The 19247-nt window shown below is 31.0% G+C and overlaps 2 protein-coding genes across 3 annotated transcripts in view; both read right to left on the bottom strand.

The window, feature by feature from the left end:
• The window catches only part of LOC139529726 (uncharacterized), a 72813-nt gene that overhangs the window by 10425 nt on the left and 43141 nt on the right, over positions 1–19247 (bottom strand). The window lies entirely within an intron of this gene.
• Positions 1435–8616, bottom strand: LOC139529725 (uncharacterized). 2 transcript variants are annotated; one of them, XM_071325585.1, is made up of 4 exons: positions 8541–8616; positions 3245–3353; positions 2556–2686; positions 1435–1675 (listed from the first exon to the last, which is right to left on the bottom strand). In XM_071325585.1, exons 1-4 carry the CDS (start codon positions 8602–8604, stop codon positions 1587–1589), a joined length of 393 nt encoding a protein of 130 aa, XP_071181686.1. In that variant the 5' UTR covers positions 8605–8616; the 3' UTR covers positions 1435–1586. The 2 variants fall into 2 exon arrangements, with proteins under 2 accessions (XP_071181686.1, XP_071181685.1); XM_071325584.1 differs by lacking the exon at positions 8541–8616 and adding an exon at positions 5647–6659.

The raw sequence follows: 19247 nt of genomic DNA, 5'->3' as shown, positions 1-19247 counted from the left end.
AACTTTTCATCCAAATAACAATGTATAAAAGTAAACCATTATAGGTCAATGAACTGCCTTCAACATGGAACCTTGGATCAAAAAACGAGAAACTATCAGACGATCTGTGGTCAATTGATATCGTGCTATATTTTCTTCTAAAATAATAGAAACGCAATGTGCATTATTTCATGACAGTGCATCAGTTCCTCCAGTAAAGAGTCAACAAAAAGACACATTTTATTTTAATGGCATACAAGATTGGTATATGTTGTTAATTAAGGTTAAAAAAATAAAGAAAATAAAGGAATTCAAAATTAGCGTCAAAGAGCACTAAACCAAAAGTTATAGTGCGGCTTCATCAGACTCCTTTTTATATTATTAATCATATTTTTATATAAATTACTTTTTATATGAATTTTTATGTCGTATTAATTTGTGTGTTATATTTTTTGTATGCCGAACACTATAAGCCGTTTACATGAAGGGACCCCATTGGAAACAAGCTTTAGAGCTTTCATGGGTTATCCCTGATTAAATATCAGCAAATTGTTTCATACACTTAAGGGTACTGCACTCATAAAATGTCAGTATATGTTACCATACATGTGTTAGTATTGTCTTTATGTATCGTATATATTTTGTATTGTAATTATAAATATGCTTGATATTTTATTGAATAAAATATTATTATTATTTATTATATTATTATTATAGACCTTTTTGGCTGGACATTGAAAAGGGGAGCGGCGCATGGTGCCTTATGGACTCCGATTATCATTGATTCTTCATTTTAATTTGTTTGTAAGGTGTTGTTATTGCAGTTTTCTTATTATGCACGGTGCAAATTTTAACGCATATTATCCAATTGTTTTATCTATGAGGTAAATACATGACAGAGACATGCTGATTGGTCTTCGTTCGGCTGTATGATTTACAAACACATACCGAGTTTATGTGATATACATCAGAAGAATAGAAAGTTCAACATTTCCATTTCGCTGCCTTGTAGACCAATTGGTGGCCTTCGGCTGTTGTCTTCTCTTTGGTTGAGTTGTTGTCTCTCCCTATTTCCATTCTCAATTTTATGATGTAGTGAAACCGATAAGGTTTAAAACTACTTATTTTGGGGTCAGTCAGAAATAAATATACCCATAACCGTGACTTTGTCAACAAGTAAACCAAAGGGTAATTTTGGTACAATGTACCAAAAAAAAAGCTTTGTGACTTGGGATCGCTGAAGAGCCCTTGTTGAAAGTTGTTTTTGAATTTAAAACAATATATATAAATTGTAATAGCAGGACACATTTGACCTGTTTTTCAGATCAGAGGTACCTGTTTCTGTACGTTCAAGCTTCTGGTGAACTAGTGCGCTCTAATTTGCAATTACAGGAATGTAAATATTTTAAGCAGAAACCAGCATAAAGTATAATTTCGACATCAAATGACAGCCACTTTATTTGAACTTAATACAAAGTTGTAAATAATAATCATGTTACAAAACATGTATCTCAATTTGATTTTTGAATCTCAAATTGTCCACATAATGATGTTATAGCACACTTGTTATCTTTACATATAGGTCTATGTATACAAATATATATGATTTAAAGATATGTCACCTTTAAAAGCTTATAAAATGTAAGTCCAAAAATCATGACAACGAAGTTGTTAACAAGACTTCTGGCACCATTTGCTGCAAAAAAAAAATGTTGTATTATTATAATTATAACTCAAGCTAAAAAAGAAAATGATAAACAGACAAACAACCGTACACAAAACACAAGTTAGGAAAACAAAAGACTGAGTAACACGAACCACATAAAAAAATTAGTGTGATCTCAGATGCTTATAAAGGATACGCGGATTCTAAAACGTTTGATTACTCTTGAAATATACAATCAGTTGTCAAAAGACAAACTCGTAAGTTAAAATTTGAAAAAAAGCATCATGTCAAGAAATTTCTAAAATTGAATAGCCATAATCGTCAAATGGCAATTTTGCCTGAGTAATACAATTGAGAATGTGTCAAAAAGACAACAATCCGACAAAAGAGTAGGAAACAGCCGAAGGCCAACATTTGTTCTGTAACACAGCGAGAAAATCCCGCACCCGGAGACGGGCTTCAACTGGACCCTAAATAAAACGTATACTAGTTCAATGAAAATGGACGTCAAATTAACGTTGAAACATATAAATGAACTAAAATTAAAATAGACACAAAAGATAAACACATACTAGAGGCTTCTGACTTAGGACAGGGCGCAAAAATGCAACGGGATTAAATATGTTTTGTGAGATATCAACCTTCCCCCTGATTTTCTTCTTTTTTTCAAGAAATAAATTCTAAAGTGAAAATCAAAATAACAAATCCTCTTTATTTTAGGTGGTAATACAAAAATTACTTTATATCTGACGGATGGTAACTCGAGTGCTGACAGTGCAATCCAGCAGAGCGAGTCAGCGACCGATTCGTAATACACTCACGTCATTTGGAGCACGTCCTCTTTATTTATATAATACGTACATTCGGTTGAAGACAAGTCATTGAGAGCAAGAAATGTTGACATACTTACCAGTTTCACATCCATACTGAGAAATTTCATGTTGAAAACGTGGGAGTATTTGGCTTATGGTAGAATTGTTAGGATCCAAGTTGCAGTCAGTGACAATTTTCTTCAAACAATGCAATAAGGTATGAGCAGCCCTGTACAATAAAAATACAAAAGCACTTCATGCAATATCGATGAACCTGTATATCGTTTGCAAATTTATAAATTACCGATTGTATCGCTATTTTACGAATGTTTCCTTTGATCATACTGACTGATGATTTCCTTTTACACCACAGTAATATGAATAATTATCGCTAGAAAATAAGGGCGAACGTCCCCGTTGTCAATGAAATTAACATCGTCGTTATAGGTAAAATAGTTTTCAACTGATTAACATTGGTCATCTCAACTCGATTGCTTTTTTCACTTTCGCCGAACCGGATCAAGCGTGAAAACCAATCTCGTTGAGATGATAAACGATAATCTATAAATATCCTTTACGTTAAAGAACATTTTTCAGATTGTCAGCCGTTAAACAAAATCCATTAAAGGAATGACTGTTAAAATGTTGCATTAAATTATTAAGAGGAATACGTCTATTAACGACAGGACGGTGTTTGAAGATAAAAAAAATGATAGTGCAATTACATTATTTTACAATGATATGCAATAGATAAAAAATAAAACTTGTACTATTACTAATATCTTACCAGCATTTTTTGTTCTTGTCTCCTTCAACCGCTGCTTCTTGTAACGTGTTGGTAAGGTTTGTACTACAGGACTCTATTTGTCGAGAAGAACAATCGTCGGCGCCAGCTTCTAAATAATGAAATATTAGAAAGAAAGAAAAAGCGTTACTTGAAAAAGTTACCGGGAATAATTAACTAAAAAGTGGTATCAAAAAGGTAAAATAGCACGTTGTATATTTCATTCATCCGAATCGCGTTTCTGGATTTACCTTCATGAAGAACGCTTGAAGCCGAATATTTGAAATCTAAGGATATATAAGAACGGTTGAAGAGACATATATATAACTATAATGGACATAATCTAATAGCCAAATATTTATTAGGCCAACTTTGTTTAAAGGAGTTTGAACCTTAGTTTCGTTATAATTTCAACATGTATAAACAGACAGTTTTAGAAATGTTTATTATATATTTTGTCAGTACCGACATACTGAATGTTGAGCTGATGATATCCTCGGTACTTATACTTCACCAGCAGATGTTTCTACACAGTAACGCTATAAGCCATGATTAATAAAAAACAAATCTGTACACATGTTTTACATATGTTTGAACATTCTCTTTCTCATACAATGTTTTGGTGAAGTTAAATAATAGTAGTTTGTACACATGTTGCGAATTGGAAATATAAATGATATGGAAAATAGCATTGTGAGCTCTCTCAAGCCTATGTTAGTTGTAGGATTTTATATATATGTGATGTCTTATCAGTGGCAGTAGAATTTTTCATCATTTGTTCATAAGTAGGGGGCAACTGACTGCCTAAGAGGGTACCGCTCCGGTCATGCTTCAGTGGTTCCCTATATAATCAACCAAATTTTTACCTGGCCCCCACTCTAAATCTACTTTTTCTAAGACCAGTTAAATAATCAGCTTTGGTCAATTATGCATTGAAAAGGAATATGTTTGACTTTTTCTAGTTTAAAAATTAAGTGCTAAGCAACTATTTTCACAGGAATTAATAGTCCCCTTTTTAAATGAAAAGTATAATGAAAATTGCATTGTAAGCAATCTCAATACTATTGTTCATCTTCATGTTTGTTTTTATAATGTTTTTATCAAACTCAAAGGTTACATGTAGTTTGGCAAGCCAAAGTCATGAGTGAGTTCAATAAATGTTGCAAGTTAGCATTTTTTCCAGGAGTTAAGCTGCTTTAGAAAACTGCATTTGTTTCTTTTTTCAAGTATATTAACTTGTTGATTTTGCGCATTTTTTCTCATTATATATTTGCCTTTCGTGAACTTTTAACTTTCAGTTACATTCCGTTCTTGTGAAATTCAGCATCCTAATATAAATATCACAAATGTTTAAAAATGCTATTAGTCTTTTTACTTAATCACCTTTTTCATGTTTACAGAATTAATTATCACATGGAAATGTCTTGGGCAAATTAAAAAGGAGAAGTAACTGTGTCAGGAAGCAGCGTTACAGTCATTTGTAGCAACAGTACTGTGATGAATTGAACTTTAATATACATTGAATCAAAATATAGAATTTACCAAACTTGTGTCAGATGATACTCTCATGCTTCTATTGGAGGACATCCATGATGAGAAGTAAAGGAAAAGACAATAAATGATAGCATATCAAATATCACAATGCATATTTAGTCAGTTAACACATTAATTCATCTACATACTTTACAGCATTTCATTTTAACCATGTGTGAATTTTGTCTATTCAAGCTTAACAAAATGCTTTGAAATTAAAACATTAAATATTTTAGGCAGACATGTTTTTGTAATTTTCATTTATTATTTTTCTCAAGTTATAACATTCTTCAGTGGCGGATCCAGCCAAAAGCACATTTTTCAAAGGGGTTACCTAACCAAGGATTAAGGAGGGGTTCCAATCATGTCTTTCATTTTTAAATTGTACATTTCCACTACAAAAATTAAAAAAAATAAATAAGCCAAAGATAAAAAAATCAGTCATAAAAAATTATCATTGTGAAACTCATGTAAAACATATGTAAAACATGTATTTTACATGATTTTGTATTTACACATGTTTAACACATGTGAAATAATTCATGCGTTTTATAACGTATATTTAATATATGTTTTTGCACGCCTATTGTAAAAAACAAGCGTTAAACGCACAAAAAACATACGTTTTACACACGTTTTCTTTACCATACGTAAAACATGCGTCGCATTTTTTGCTGTGTAGTTTCTGTACCAGGTGAAGATCATGCCAAGTAAAAAACCAAAAATTAAACAAGTAATGACATAATTGTGAATTACGTGAACCAACATAGGGACACTGGAAAAGAAAAAAAATAGCAGTGCTATATGCTTCCGTAAAGTCCCCATTCTATTTCAAATAATATAAATGAAAAGAAACGAAAACAATGTCTTACCTTGTCTGAATATAATAAAAAATACCACACAGGCAATCGCAGTTACTGCAGAAAGGCAGGAATTTTGTGTGTCTTTCGGTCTGTAAAACTTAACACACATTTATAAAATATTAACTATAGCAGTGCAAAAAAAAACAGTGGGGATAATCCAGACGAAAGCCTTGAAAACATCACAGACTTTTATAAAAATAATATCATTAAATGTTGAAAATAAACAGTTTGAGGTCTAACACATGAAAGATTTACAGATATAAAAAACAAATATACTGAGCCAAAAATGTTTTGCAACACAATTATAAATTTTATTTTATTACAAGCCTTTAACAACATATGATTTTAATAATATTAAAAAAATATAATTATGACAAGTCACAAGAAACATGTATGTTTATCACTCACATTCACTAGAAAATTCTTTGTATGGATCGTGAAATTTGGCATTAGATATAGTTTTATTCAAATTGCATATCTCGTCCATGATCCACGTGCACGTCTGAGCCGAAACACGCACTCAAGTAGCTGTCCTAACTTTTTGCACTCCTCTAGTGTCCGGAATAATTTGTCACATCTTTACGTTAAACGAAGGTTGCGCTCCTCGCTTGGCGACAGGTTTTTTGGGTCTACAGATCTCGGCTTATCCTGTGCAGTTCCAGTTTGTCTTTATCTGTTTATGGTCTCCAAACTGTTGACCTATACATATTAAATCCCAATAACTCTCTGGCGGTCATTTCGGAGAGGCCTGGTTGACGCCCACCAAATGTTTTTAAACGTTTTTGTGTTTTTATCAAGAAGGTAAAACATCGATTACATGGGCAAAGCTTAAATGGCACAAACTCAATCTCATGAAAAAATGCGACTGTTTGAAATTACAGGTAGACATAAAGATTACATCAATGATGTTTAAGTATTTTTTTTTAATTTGCAGAAACGAAAATAGAAATAAAAAAGTGTTGCTAAACTTGTTTTGCTCAGTATATTATGGAACAATAAATTAAGCTATGATTTTGTAAAATTGGATTAAAAGCGATCTTATTTATTTTAATGATATCATAGATGAAAAAGGCTGCATTTCTTAAGACATTATTTTAAATAAACTAAAAAATAAATCAAACTTGATGGCTAAAATTAAATAAATTTGATATCGAAATCAATACCAAAAAGACCGGGCAGCAATCTTCAATTCGGAAAATGCTGTAAAAATAGTAATGTTAGTATAAAAAGAAATCAATATAAATGGAAAGATTTAACTATAAAATTAGAATCACTATCAACAAAACTGTTATATAAGTCTCTGATAATTAAAAAATATGAACCAGCTATTGAACCCCACAAATGGCTGCGTATACTTGATAGTGATGATGTGTTATAACAGTTCAATGTATATACATTTTTGTTCTGATTCTAAATAAAAATAAACTTTAAATTTTAGATGGAAATAACTTCAACATATTCTAGACACTTTTATGTAGGTGGAAATTGTTAACAATGGTTTTTGTAACTTTTGTACACAAGAAGAAGATTATGATCACTTCTTTATACTGTGTCCGTAATTAGAAAATTTTTGGAATAAAATAAAAGTTTTAAAGAAGAGTAAATTAACTTTTAAGATAAAATTATGACATTTGATTTTTTTATATAAAACTTCTGACGAAGAATATTTTGACTTTTACTATTAACAATTGTTGGTTTCAATTTACAAAGCTTATTACATATCTGATCAAAAGGCAACAATGTCAATGTTTTCTCAATTTTTCTTAATGAGTGCAATAAAAGAGTTTGTTTGACAATTCAAAGTATGGTGTATTAGATTATAGGCCTGATACCTTTGATGACATTTAGCATGTCGAAATGTCCTATTGTAATTTTTATTTGTGTATGTCTCTGTCCGTAATTTTCCTACATTTATTTGTACTGTAGTCCTGTCATGTAATGTTATCATTATATTATATTTAACAATGCCATAAAAGCGGGGGGTTTAGCAAGCCGCAAAAACAGGCTCAACCCACCATTTTTTTTTATTAAAATGTCCTGTACCAAGTCAGCAAAATGACAGTTGTTATCTTACAGTTTGTTTCTGTGCGTGTTGCATTGTCGTTTTGGTTTATTGTTGCAATTCAGTGTTTCTTTTGTTTCGTTGTTTTTCTATTATAGTTGATGTGTTTACCTCAATTTTAGTTTGTAACCCGGATTTGTTTTCTGTCAATCTATTTATGACTTTCGAACAGCGGTATACTACTGTTGCCTTTATTCAGCAACCATTATAAAACATATGAATAATCACTATGAGTCATTTTGAATTAGATAAATATACAGCCGTTTCACTTCACTAAAATCATGAAAATGTGATAAAGTATGTTATTTTAAAGAATTGTTACACTAATTCAAAACACAATTATGTAGAGAAGACATTGCAGATGTTGTTTTTGTTTTAAATCTGCTTGTTTTTATCTTTAGAAACAAATAAAGTTAGGTTTGACTTTTAAAATGACAGATTTGTAAAAGAAACCGATATTTGCAGTTAATAACGAAAAGTTTGACCGCATTTATTTCTAAAATTACCACATTAAGGTATATCTTTTATTATATTTTTGAATTGCCTTGTATGCAAACTTTTGTCAAAAAAGCTAGGTATGAAACATAAACTGTGCGATCATAACTGTATCGTATGTTCTTTTTTAAGCAGTAATTTTTTAAACTATCAATCAAGAAATTCAATTTTAACCAATAAAATAATTGTCCTTAATCACACAAACCAAACACATTCATTTATTAGTACAACACATCAGAAAATGGAAATGTTTAAACTAATGATGTTTGAAAGGAACAAGTTTAGTTGGCATCAAAATAAATAGAATATGAAAACACAGATCTAATGACAAACAAATGTATTTTACCTTGTATAATCAAAATAATGAACGCTAAACAAATACTAAGAGTAATGTCAGAAAGTCTGTGCATTCTCGTGATTTTCATTCTATACCAAAAAATCCAAAAAATCATAAAATTGAATATAAATAAAACAGAACAATATCTAAAATGCATGCTATCAAATATTTATATGATATAAATATCTGTCATGATACATATAATATTAATGATAATCAAATTTTAATTACATGACAAAAACCCAAGTTTGAATAAAATAAAATTAGCATACGCTATTGAATTCAAGGCAATAAACCGTGGCATTAATCAAAACGAAACGAAATGTTGAAGCCCCAATGGCTTATTCAGTTCTTCTGGTGAATTTCTTTTCATGAAATTTTTTATAAAGGTATGATTCATAATTTTTTCATGAAATTTTGTATAAAGGTATGATTCATAATTTTTTTCATGAAATTTTGTATAAAGGTATGATTTTGTTGTGTCGTTTGTACATATTTGTCTGTTGGTCTTTTTTTACTTTTTTGGCCATGGCACTGTCAGTTTGTTTCGACCCAATAAGTTGGAATGTCCCGCAGGTATCTTTCGCCCCTCTTTTGGAAACATATTAAAATGATGAAAACGATTGAGGGTCACCAACTTCATTTTCAAGAGCAACCACAGTTTGTGTTTTTCCCGAATAAAAATAATATGGTGTGGTACAATGTATGACTGCTAATGAGACAACTCTCCACCGTAGACTTAATGACATAGAAGGTAACAACTATAGGTCACCATAAGACCTTTAACAATAAGCATAATCGAAACCACATAGTCAGCTATACAATAGCCATGTAGTCATGCATTAAGCATGTCAGGTCTGATATGAAATCCTGCATAGCTAATATAAGAAATTAAACTATTCAAGTTAGAAAGTATCGCTTTGAAAACGTTGAAAGAAAAAGAGGATTTTGTAATAAAACCCGCCTACAAAGGAGGCGATGTGGTTATAATGAATAAAACAGATTATATAAAAGAGGGGAATCGTAAATTGTCAAACAATTACCACGTACAGACCCAACACAAATTACCATTCAAAAGATCAACGCTACCCTTCAAGAGGTGTACAACCAAAGCATATCGATAATGACACCTTTGACTACCTTTGACCGCAAGAGAACGAGGAAAAGGCTGGAAGATTCTATATGTTGCCTAAAGTAAACAAAACTGGCCATCCAGGTCGACGTATTGTTTCAGCAAATAGTCAACCAACTGAAAATATATTCGAATTTCTAAATCATCACTTAAGACATCATGTTAAAGAACTACCATCTTACATTCAGGATACGACTGATTACTTATAGAAAATGGAAAGCCTTTATCCTTGACCAAACTTTACTATACTCGATTCTTTATTTACAAACATACCACAAGTCAAAGAAAGAGCATCGTGTAAAGAGATATGAAACACTCGTAATTACAAATATCTTCCAGCTGAATGCCTTGTTACCCTACTAAACCTAGTGCTGGTGAACCATAACTTCTCTTTCAATAACAAACACTCTTTCCAGATAGAAGGCACTAGTATGAACACAATGGTCATGTCATATGCCAACATATTTATGGGCAAACTTCAAAAACGTCCCTTGGCCAGTGCTCTATGCCACCCATTATCATAGTTTCTATTTATTGATGATATTGATTTTACATGGACAGATTCACAAGACCATCTGGATGAATACCTAGACCACTGTTACTCTTTCCACCAATCAATTAGATTTCATCAGCTCCTTTACAGAACAAAGTTATACCATCTACTGAAATTCCAACTGTAAAATTTATGAGAACTCAATCTATGTATTGTCATGTAATATCTGTAGCATTCAATATGTGGGAGAAACAATGGACAAATTTAATATTCGGCTAAATAACCATCATTGTTGGTACCAAATAAACAAAACTGTCCTATCACAAGAGAACGTTGCTCAAAGAAACTTATTTTTGAAGTGTTACTTTCCAAATAATAGAAGTCAACACTGAATGAGACATCAAGATGATAAGGAGAAGAGAAAACTTTTAGATCCTCCAGCTCCACACTTAAGAACCTGACGGGCTTAATAAAAAAGAAGAGAAATGATACAAGAAAGACAAAGAATAATTTAGTATAAAACATCGTCCTTTTTATCCTGTAATATTGGAATGGACGTTGCATACTTAAACCGTTTTCTTTGTATTTTAAACTACAATCTTCAAATCCGTCCAAATTATGAATTATCTATAAGGCAGCAAAATTCATGTAAAATGAGCTGCAAAATTTTCTTATCTACAACCGATTTCATCCGGATAGATGCATGCTCGATAAAACTAGTTTTTCTAGGGAAATATTGCGTTGATTTTTTATCGCATTGTAAATATTTTTAGCATTTTGATATTTACATACTAAATAGTGTGTTAAAATTAAATTGTTAGGCAGTTTATAAATATGTTATTCTTCGAAACTTCCAGACGTTCGCCACATTCCACCGTTCACGCATGCTACCTCTTCGCCACTATAGTGTTGACGGACGAACTAATATATACATACTATAATACGTTCCGATTAAGATGGGTGTTTACTTACTATTGCATCTTATTAGTGGATTCAATATTATTGAACATTTAAAATCAAAACATTGTGAAATGATTAGCAGAATGAAATATTCAATACTAAAATGTTACATGTATTTGGCCTATTTTAAAATACTTTATTGGTTATTTCAAAATATCTCATGAATATTAAATAAATGAGAGAGTTAAAGGTGCATTGGCTGTCAAATTCATGTTCGCCGATTTGACTAAAATTCTTATATTATTTGATTCATAACATAATAAAAAGTATATTCAAATTATCAAAAAAAATGTCCAAAACTATTTACAAGTCATGGGCTCGATAATAAGTATGATCCTTTTTCGTGTATTTTAGTCTACGCCATTTAATTAACCATCGAGTTGACTTTCGTAGACTGTCGATGGTCACATAAGCAATATAAACATGAATTAAGCTACAAATAAAAAGCAAACTCGTGCAATTGGATTTATCTGTTAAATTTCATAGTGGGGTTTAAAAATATGTTTTCGTCAATTTTTTTTTAAAGAATGAGTTATTGTGGATCGAATCAATCAATCATTGACAAATGTTTTTTTCTTTGTTTCACTTTCAATGTTGACATTTTTTTTCCTTTTAATATGATTTTAATTGAAACAAATGCATCTTTTTTTGTTTCAAACGATTTTTGAAATGAAAAGGTAAAAATAAAATTGACCTTCATTAGAAAGTTGAAGCCTGTAGACCGAAATTACCAAGACCATTTTTATTGGCCTATACTTGTAAACGCTCAATTATGAAAATCACATAAGCTTTAGTCAAATTAAAATGTACACACGTAAAATATTTAAACATTTGTAGTTGTACGTGTACATGGTGTAGTGTCAGGGTCATAGGTAAGACTGTATTTTATATTCTCACTGTTGTTTATTCGTGGCGCACAAACCCAGTTTTCCTGACAATAATTGTTTATGCGTACATCATATTTGAAACCGTGAATAAGTAAAATAAAGGTTTTCCTCTAAGACTACCGCTTTTTGCCGAATCACAATTAAGTTGTATCATCTTATTTGCAAAAACATAAGGCTGTTATGTCTTCAAAATATGAAGTCGCGTTTTTGTTCTTTTGTTCTTGCGTTGAAGCATGTATATATCTATAGATTACTAATAAACCCAACAGTATAGTCACTATGAATTAAAACTATTCATACCGGAAATGTTTGATTTTAATTTCTTAGTAATCTATATATATTTCTATACACAAGAACATTTATTATAGTGATCTTTATATATTAAAAATGAAGCATTCAACACAAAGAAAATTTTAAAATGATAATATATAATATTACCATGAAATATGTTTTTTGATTAATTTCATCCTATACAAAACATTACAAAGAAAAGATAATAAATTCTTTAAAAAAATTATTAAGATCAATCCATATCTGCAAATTTTCTAATATATCAAAATGTATTACTAGTACCTGACTGTATGATTTAAATAATGATATCGATTAACAAGACTACAATCCTTCTTAATCTTTATAAAATTTTTCGCTTCGTTAATTTGCTAGGTACGTGTTGTCAATTACGTTCCACGTTTTAAAGTTATTCGGTATTCGGTTACAAAAGGAACTAGGAGTGTTGATCAAGGAACAAATAAGAGAGGGAAGACACATGAACGGAGGACTACAAATACAAAATACTTACTTTATTAAAGATTTTGGTAGATAATGCAATGGTGAATAACTCCGTCCAGTTAGAATTTTTTCGCTAGAGTTGCAGTAACGAATTTAAGCTGTATAGAGTCATTTATAAGGTGTCAGACATATTAATTAGCTATCTAGATCAAACCAATTTCAGTGTTTCTGTTGTTTCGTTGTTTTCCTCTTATAGTTGATGTGTTTACCTCAGTTTTAATTTGTAACCCGAATTTGTTTTCTCTCAATCGATTTATGACATTCGAACAGCTATATACTACTGTTGCCTTTATTTGAATGATGCATGGTTATGAACTGTGACTGGAAGCTACGATTTAAGACCAAAAAATGAAATAAGATTCGTTTTGCTACAAGTGTTAGATGGGCTCTGCTTCTTGGGCTAATAACAGGGAATAAATGACAACATTAAAAGTGAACGAGATGCTCCACAGGGCGCAGCTTTATACGACCGTAGAGGTCGAACCCTGAACGGTTTTGGCAAGTGTGGACACAACATTCAAGCTAAATACAGCTCTGAATTTGGATTGCGTTTAAATAGTTGACACAGCATAGGTTTCTGACACAGAATTAATGTGAACTAATGAACTTAAAATTATTTTTTTTTGCTTTTGAGCAATTCACTATGCTGTTGAATATTAATCTTCTCCACAAAAATCTTCTCAAAAAAATAATGGAATTAATTTTCTTTTTAATTTCTGAAATCTGAAATGAGAGAAATTGCCCTCCTTCCCCAATTTATTTCACCTCCCCCTTTCCCTTATTCCGAAAATGATCTCAATTCAAATTTCTAATGGAGTTTGCAACAATAACAACAACAACAAAACTTTATTTTAAGAGGGTTACACAGTTAGCTATATAACTAATCTTCCCTGAGGCCCTCATCATGAAACTTCAAACAGAATGCAAACATATACATTGCAAACATTAGTATAAAAAGTCAAGTACGATAATAATGTTCAATACAACTTGATAAAATGAGATGAAAAAATAAACATGATGACATAATCAGTTTTTAATATTATTAATACAGCTAGGTTGATTTCAATAAATGATCTGTTATTTTGTATTTGAAAGAATTAACATTTGTAATATTTCTTAACGGTATTGGCAAATTATTCCACAAGAATGGTCCAGAATACATAAACGATTTTTTGAACAATTCTGTTTTTGGTTTAGGGAGTATGAGGTTTCCTTGAACAGCATTTCTCAAGGGGTATGGATTTTTGTCTGAAACATAATGAAACTTGTTAGTAAGATATGACGGGACATAATTTTTTATGCACTTAAATGTCATCACAAACTTGTGATATTTTATTCTCTGTTCAACTGTCATCCAGTTTAAGTGTTTGAATAAGGGTGCAGAAGGAGCGCAAGGGTCTGTTTCTAGCATTAATCTAGCAGCTCTCTGTTGTAATTTTAATATCCTTTTTAAACCCTCACTGCTACAACTACTCCGCACTATACAACAATCATCAATTAGTGGCAAGATATAACCATTATAGAATAATTTTCTGCAGTCTTGATTTAGAAATTTTTTAATCTTTAATAGTAGATATAGTCTAGATGATATTTTTGAGCAGATCACGTCAATTTGGTTTGTCCATATGAGGGAAGGGTCAATTTTAGTGCCTAAAAGACTTTCGCATGTGGAAGATTGTATCACTTGATTGTTAATAGTTAAACAATTCTCATTGTAATGTGGCATTGCTCTTTGCTTCGTTCCAATAATCATATATTTTGTTTTATTCTTATCGATGAACATATTGTTATCATTGCACCATTCCTCAACACCATGTAAATCTTCTTGTATCTTGGACTGTAGAGTTTGATAACAATTACCAGAAAGATGTAAAGTTGAATCATCGGCATATAAATCAGTGCAACATTTTTTCATATAAATAGGAAGGTCGTTTATGTATAATATAAACAGAAGAGGGCCTAATATGGAGCCTTGGGGGACCCCGTACTTGATATAAAGTTTTTCAGAATGAGCATTACCAATTTGTACTTGAAGAAGTCTTTCATTCAAATATGATTTAAAAAAGAAACAGTAGTTTTATCAAATTCACAAATTTCAAGTTTTTTACAGAGAATATCATGATCTACTACATCAAAAGCTTTCTTAAAATCCAACAGGACTGCTCAGTTGATATCACCATCATTCATATCCTGTATTCATTTATCTATGATATTGATAAGGGCAGTTTGGCAAGAGTGTTCTTGTCGAAACCAAGACTGTGCTGGGTGTAACAGATCTAATCGTTTTAGATATTCATACAAATGTTTTGAGACATGCTTTTCTAGAAGTTTTGATAAAACGGGAAGTACAGAAATTGATCTATAATTCGTTGCCATGAATTTTTCAACAGCTTTAAAAACAGGGGTTACTCTTGCATTCTTTAGAACACTGGGTAATGTACTTGTATCTATTATTCTGTTACAAATGTAAGTTAAAGACGAAGTTATGAAAGGAGCACTCAATTTTAAAATTTTTGGTCCTATGTTAACAGATCCGGTGGATTTATTAATGTCAAGTTTGATCATCTCATTAAATAGACCATTTATTGTGACTGGTGGAATTGAAAATTTTACTTGTTCTGACTTAGTAAATTTCGTTTGTACAAATTGAGTTATTTTTGCTAATCATGATTTTTGCTCATACATCTGTCAGTCCTCAGGTTTTCAACACAAGATGTAAAAAACTTATCAAAAACATTACAAATGTCACTGCAATTATTAGTTTTAACACCATCTTCATTTAAAAGTTGATATGCCTTTACTTGTTTGGATGGGTTAAGACTGTGCATACATTTCCACTAATCTTTAGAAGCTTTTGAATTCTTTACCATCTTTGAATAAAAAAATCGTTTTGATTCATCGATTATATGTTTTGTCCTGTTTCGCTAAAATTTGAACTTGGACCACATTCCTAATTTATGGTATTTCTCTCTCATTGTTCTGGCATATGCAAATTCATTACAAAGATTGTAGATTAACTTCTCATTTAAGTACATCATAAAGTATTAAAATATAAAATATCATACAGTCATGGTTAAAATGAATATTAATAAATAGTAACTTCTTAAACAATAAATGGGGAATGTGTCCAAAGGGACACAGATGATGACCCCGCTAGCATATAACGTTATAAAGGGACATAACTCATGAACTGTAAAAGTGAAGCTGCCAAAAATTGAACTTAAACTGAGATTAGAGGTAATAAGCGTTATATACACATTTCATTAAATTTAGTTGAGACAAACTTAAGCTAAGAGAACAGAAACGTAAAAAAACTCCAATTTTTCCTCTTGTAAAGGGGCATAACCCTAGAATGGTTATCAAAGTGCTTGTTATCACTAAATGGTAAAAATTGCTTTAATGTATAAGTTGGTAGTAAAAGTGAATATTGCATTGTATATTGTATATAGCATTGATTTATGTTGATTCAACTATTATTCTGGACAAAGAAAGATACTCCAATTTCCAAAGACGATTTCATAAAGCACTGGTTTTAGGTGATTCAAGAACCATTCTGGACAAAGAAAGATAACTCCAATTTATTGTCTTGAAACTAAACAAATGCTTGTTTTTGGTCCATAATTCCTTAACCTTAGGGACTATAACCCCCAAAATCAATCCTAAATTTCCTTTTGTGGTTATAAACATTGTGTTAAAATTTAATTAATTTCTATTTACTAATACTAAAGTTATTATCCGGAAACCATCCGACTTCGGACGACGACGACGACGCCGAGGACGACGTGATGCCAATATACGACGCAAAATGTTTTATAAAAAAGAATGAACCATCTCGATATAATATATCGTTATCTCGATATACTATATCGTTATCTCTATATGATATATCGTTATCTCGATATGATATATCGTTTTCTCGATATACTATATCGTTATCTCGATATACTATATCGTTGTCTCGATATAATTATATCGTTATCTTGATATAATTATATCGTTATCTCGATATACTTATATCGTTTCGATATAATGATTTCTTGATCTCGATATAAATATATAGTTGTGTTGGGGTCATGGCACCTTTTTGCAAATTACTCAAAAATTTATAGATATCAAAATCTAGCAGAGAGTAAAATTGATCAGTACATTATGACCTGCCTCTACCGAAATTGAAGTTCAGGTTGATCGGAAATTCGTTGCAGAGCTATGGCCTTTGATTTGCAATAAAAAAAAAGGCTCTACCTTTTACGATTTTCAAAATTATAAAACAATGAGAAAAAATGCAAATCTTTATACCCACATAGTAAATCAGCCACATTTTTAATGTCAGGATTTAATGTATATACAATTGACAGAAATATTCCAATACAATTACAAATTTTTGTTCGCATCAAGTTTAATAAGGATGCCAGCATGTCCTTCTATTATTCATAATATTGATACGTAACAAAATGTCAATAGTTTTCATACCTCATGCTGACTTGTACAACCAAATTATTTGACCGCATCGACCAAAACTGACCATATGTGCATTTTAATTTGTAAATCTATATACCTGCATAGTAAATCAGCCATTTTTTTATGTCAGGATTCAATGTATAATACAATGGACAGAAATATTGCAATGCAATAACAACAAATTTTTGTTCGCATCAATTCAGGGTGCTAGCATGTCCTCCTTTTTATTCAAAGTATTGATACGTAACAAAATTTCAGTGTTTTTGATACCTCATGCTGACTTGTACAACACAATTATTTGACCGCATCAACCAAAACTGACCATATGTGCACTTTAATTTGTAAATCTATTTACCCGCATAATAAATCAGCCATATATTTTATGTCAGGATTCAATGCATAATACAATGGACAGAAATATTTGCAATGCAATAACAAACAATTTTTGTTCGCAGAATTTTAGGTTGCCAACATTTCCTCCTTTTATTCAAAATATTGACACGTAACACAAATTTCAGTAGTTTTCATACCTCATGCTGACTTGTACAACAAAATTATTTGACCGCATCGACCAAAACTGACCTAATGTGCACTTTTATTTGTAAATCTATATACCCGCATAGTTAATCAGCCATATATTTTATGTAAGGATTCAATGTATAATACACTGGACAGAAATATTTGCAATGCAATAACAAACAATTTTTGTTCGCAGAATTTTAGGTTGCCAGCATTTCCTCCTTTTATTAAAAATATTGACATGTAACAAAATTTGAGTAGTTTTTATACCTCATGCTGACTTGTACTAAAAAATTATTTGACCGCATCGACCAAAACTGACCATATGTGCACTTTAATTTGTAAATCTATATACCCACAGAGTAAATCAGCCATATTTTTAATGTCAGGATTCAATGTATAATACAATGGCCTGCAATATTGCAATACAATAACAACACATTTTTGTTCGCATCAATTTAGGGTGCCAGCATGTCCTCCTTTTATTCAAAATATTGATACGTAACACAAATTTCAGTAGTTTTCATACCTCATGCTGACTTGTACAACAAAATTATTTGACCGCATCGACCAAAACTGACCTAATGTGCACTTTTATTTGTAAATCTATATACCCGCATAGTTAATCAGCCATATATTTTATGTAAGGATTCAATGTATAATACACTGGACAGAAATATTTGCAATGCAATAACAAACAATTTTTGTTCGCAGAATTTTAGGTTGCCACCATTTCCTCCTTTTATTAAAAATATTGACATGTAACAAAATTTGAGTAGTTTTTATACCTCATGCTGACTTGTACTAAAAAATTATTTGACCGCATCGACCAAAACTGACCATATGTGCACTTTAATTTGTAAATCTATATACCCACAGAGTAAATCAGCCATATTTTTAATGTCAGGATTTAATGTATAATACAATGGACAGCAATATTGCAATACAATAACAACAAATTTTTGTTCGCATCAATTTAGGGTGCCAGCATGTCCTCCTTTTATTCAAAATATTGATACGTAACAAACATTTCAGTAGTTTTAATACCTCATGCTGACTTGTACAACAAAATTATTTGACTGCATCGACCAAAACTGACCTAATGTGCACTTTTATTTGTAAATCTATAATACCCACATAGTAAATCAGCCATATTTTTAATGTCAGGATTTAATGTATAATACAATGGACAGAAATATTGTAATATAATTACATTTTTTTGTTCACATCAAGTTAGCTATATATCCAAGTTTCTTGTAGTCTGTATGATCATGAAGTAGATTAATGAAAAAGAAGATGTGGTATGATTGCAAATTAGATAACTCTCCACAAAAGACTAAAATTACACAGACATTAACAACTATAGGTCACTGTACAGCCTTCAAAAATGAACAAAGCCTGTACCGCATAGTCAGCTAGAAAAGGCCCCGAAATGAAAATGTAAAGCAATCCAAACGCGAAAACTTACGGTCTTATTT

The sequence above is a fragment of the Mytilus edulis genome, chromosome 7, assembly GCF_963676685.1.
Source record: "Mytilus edulis chromosome 7, xbMytEdul2.2, whole genome shotgun sequence".
Lineage (NCBI taxonomy): Eukaryota > Metazoa > Mollusca > Bivalvia > Mytilida > Mytilidae > Mytilus > Mytilus edulis.
This window is presented reverse-complemented; position numbering and strand designations above follow the sequence as displayed.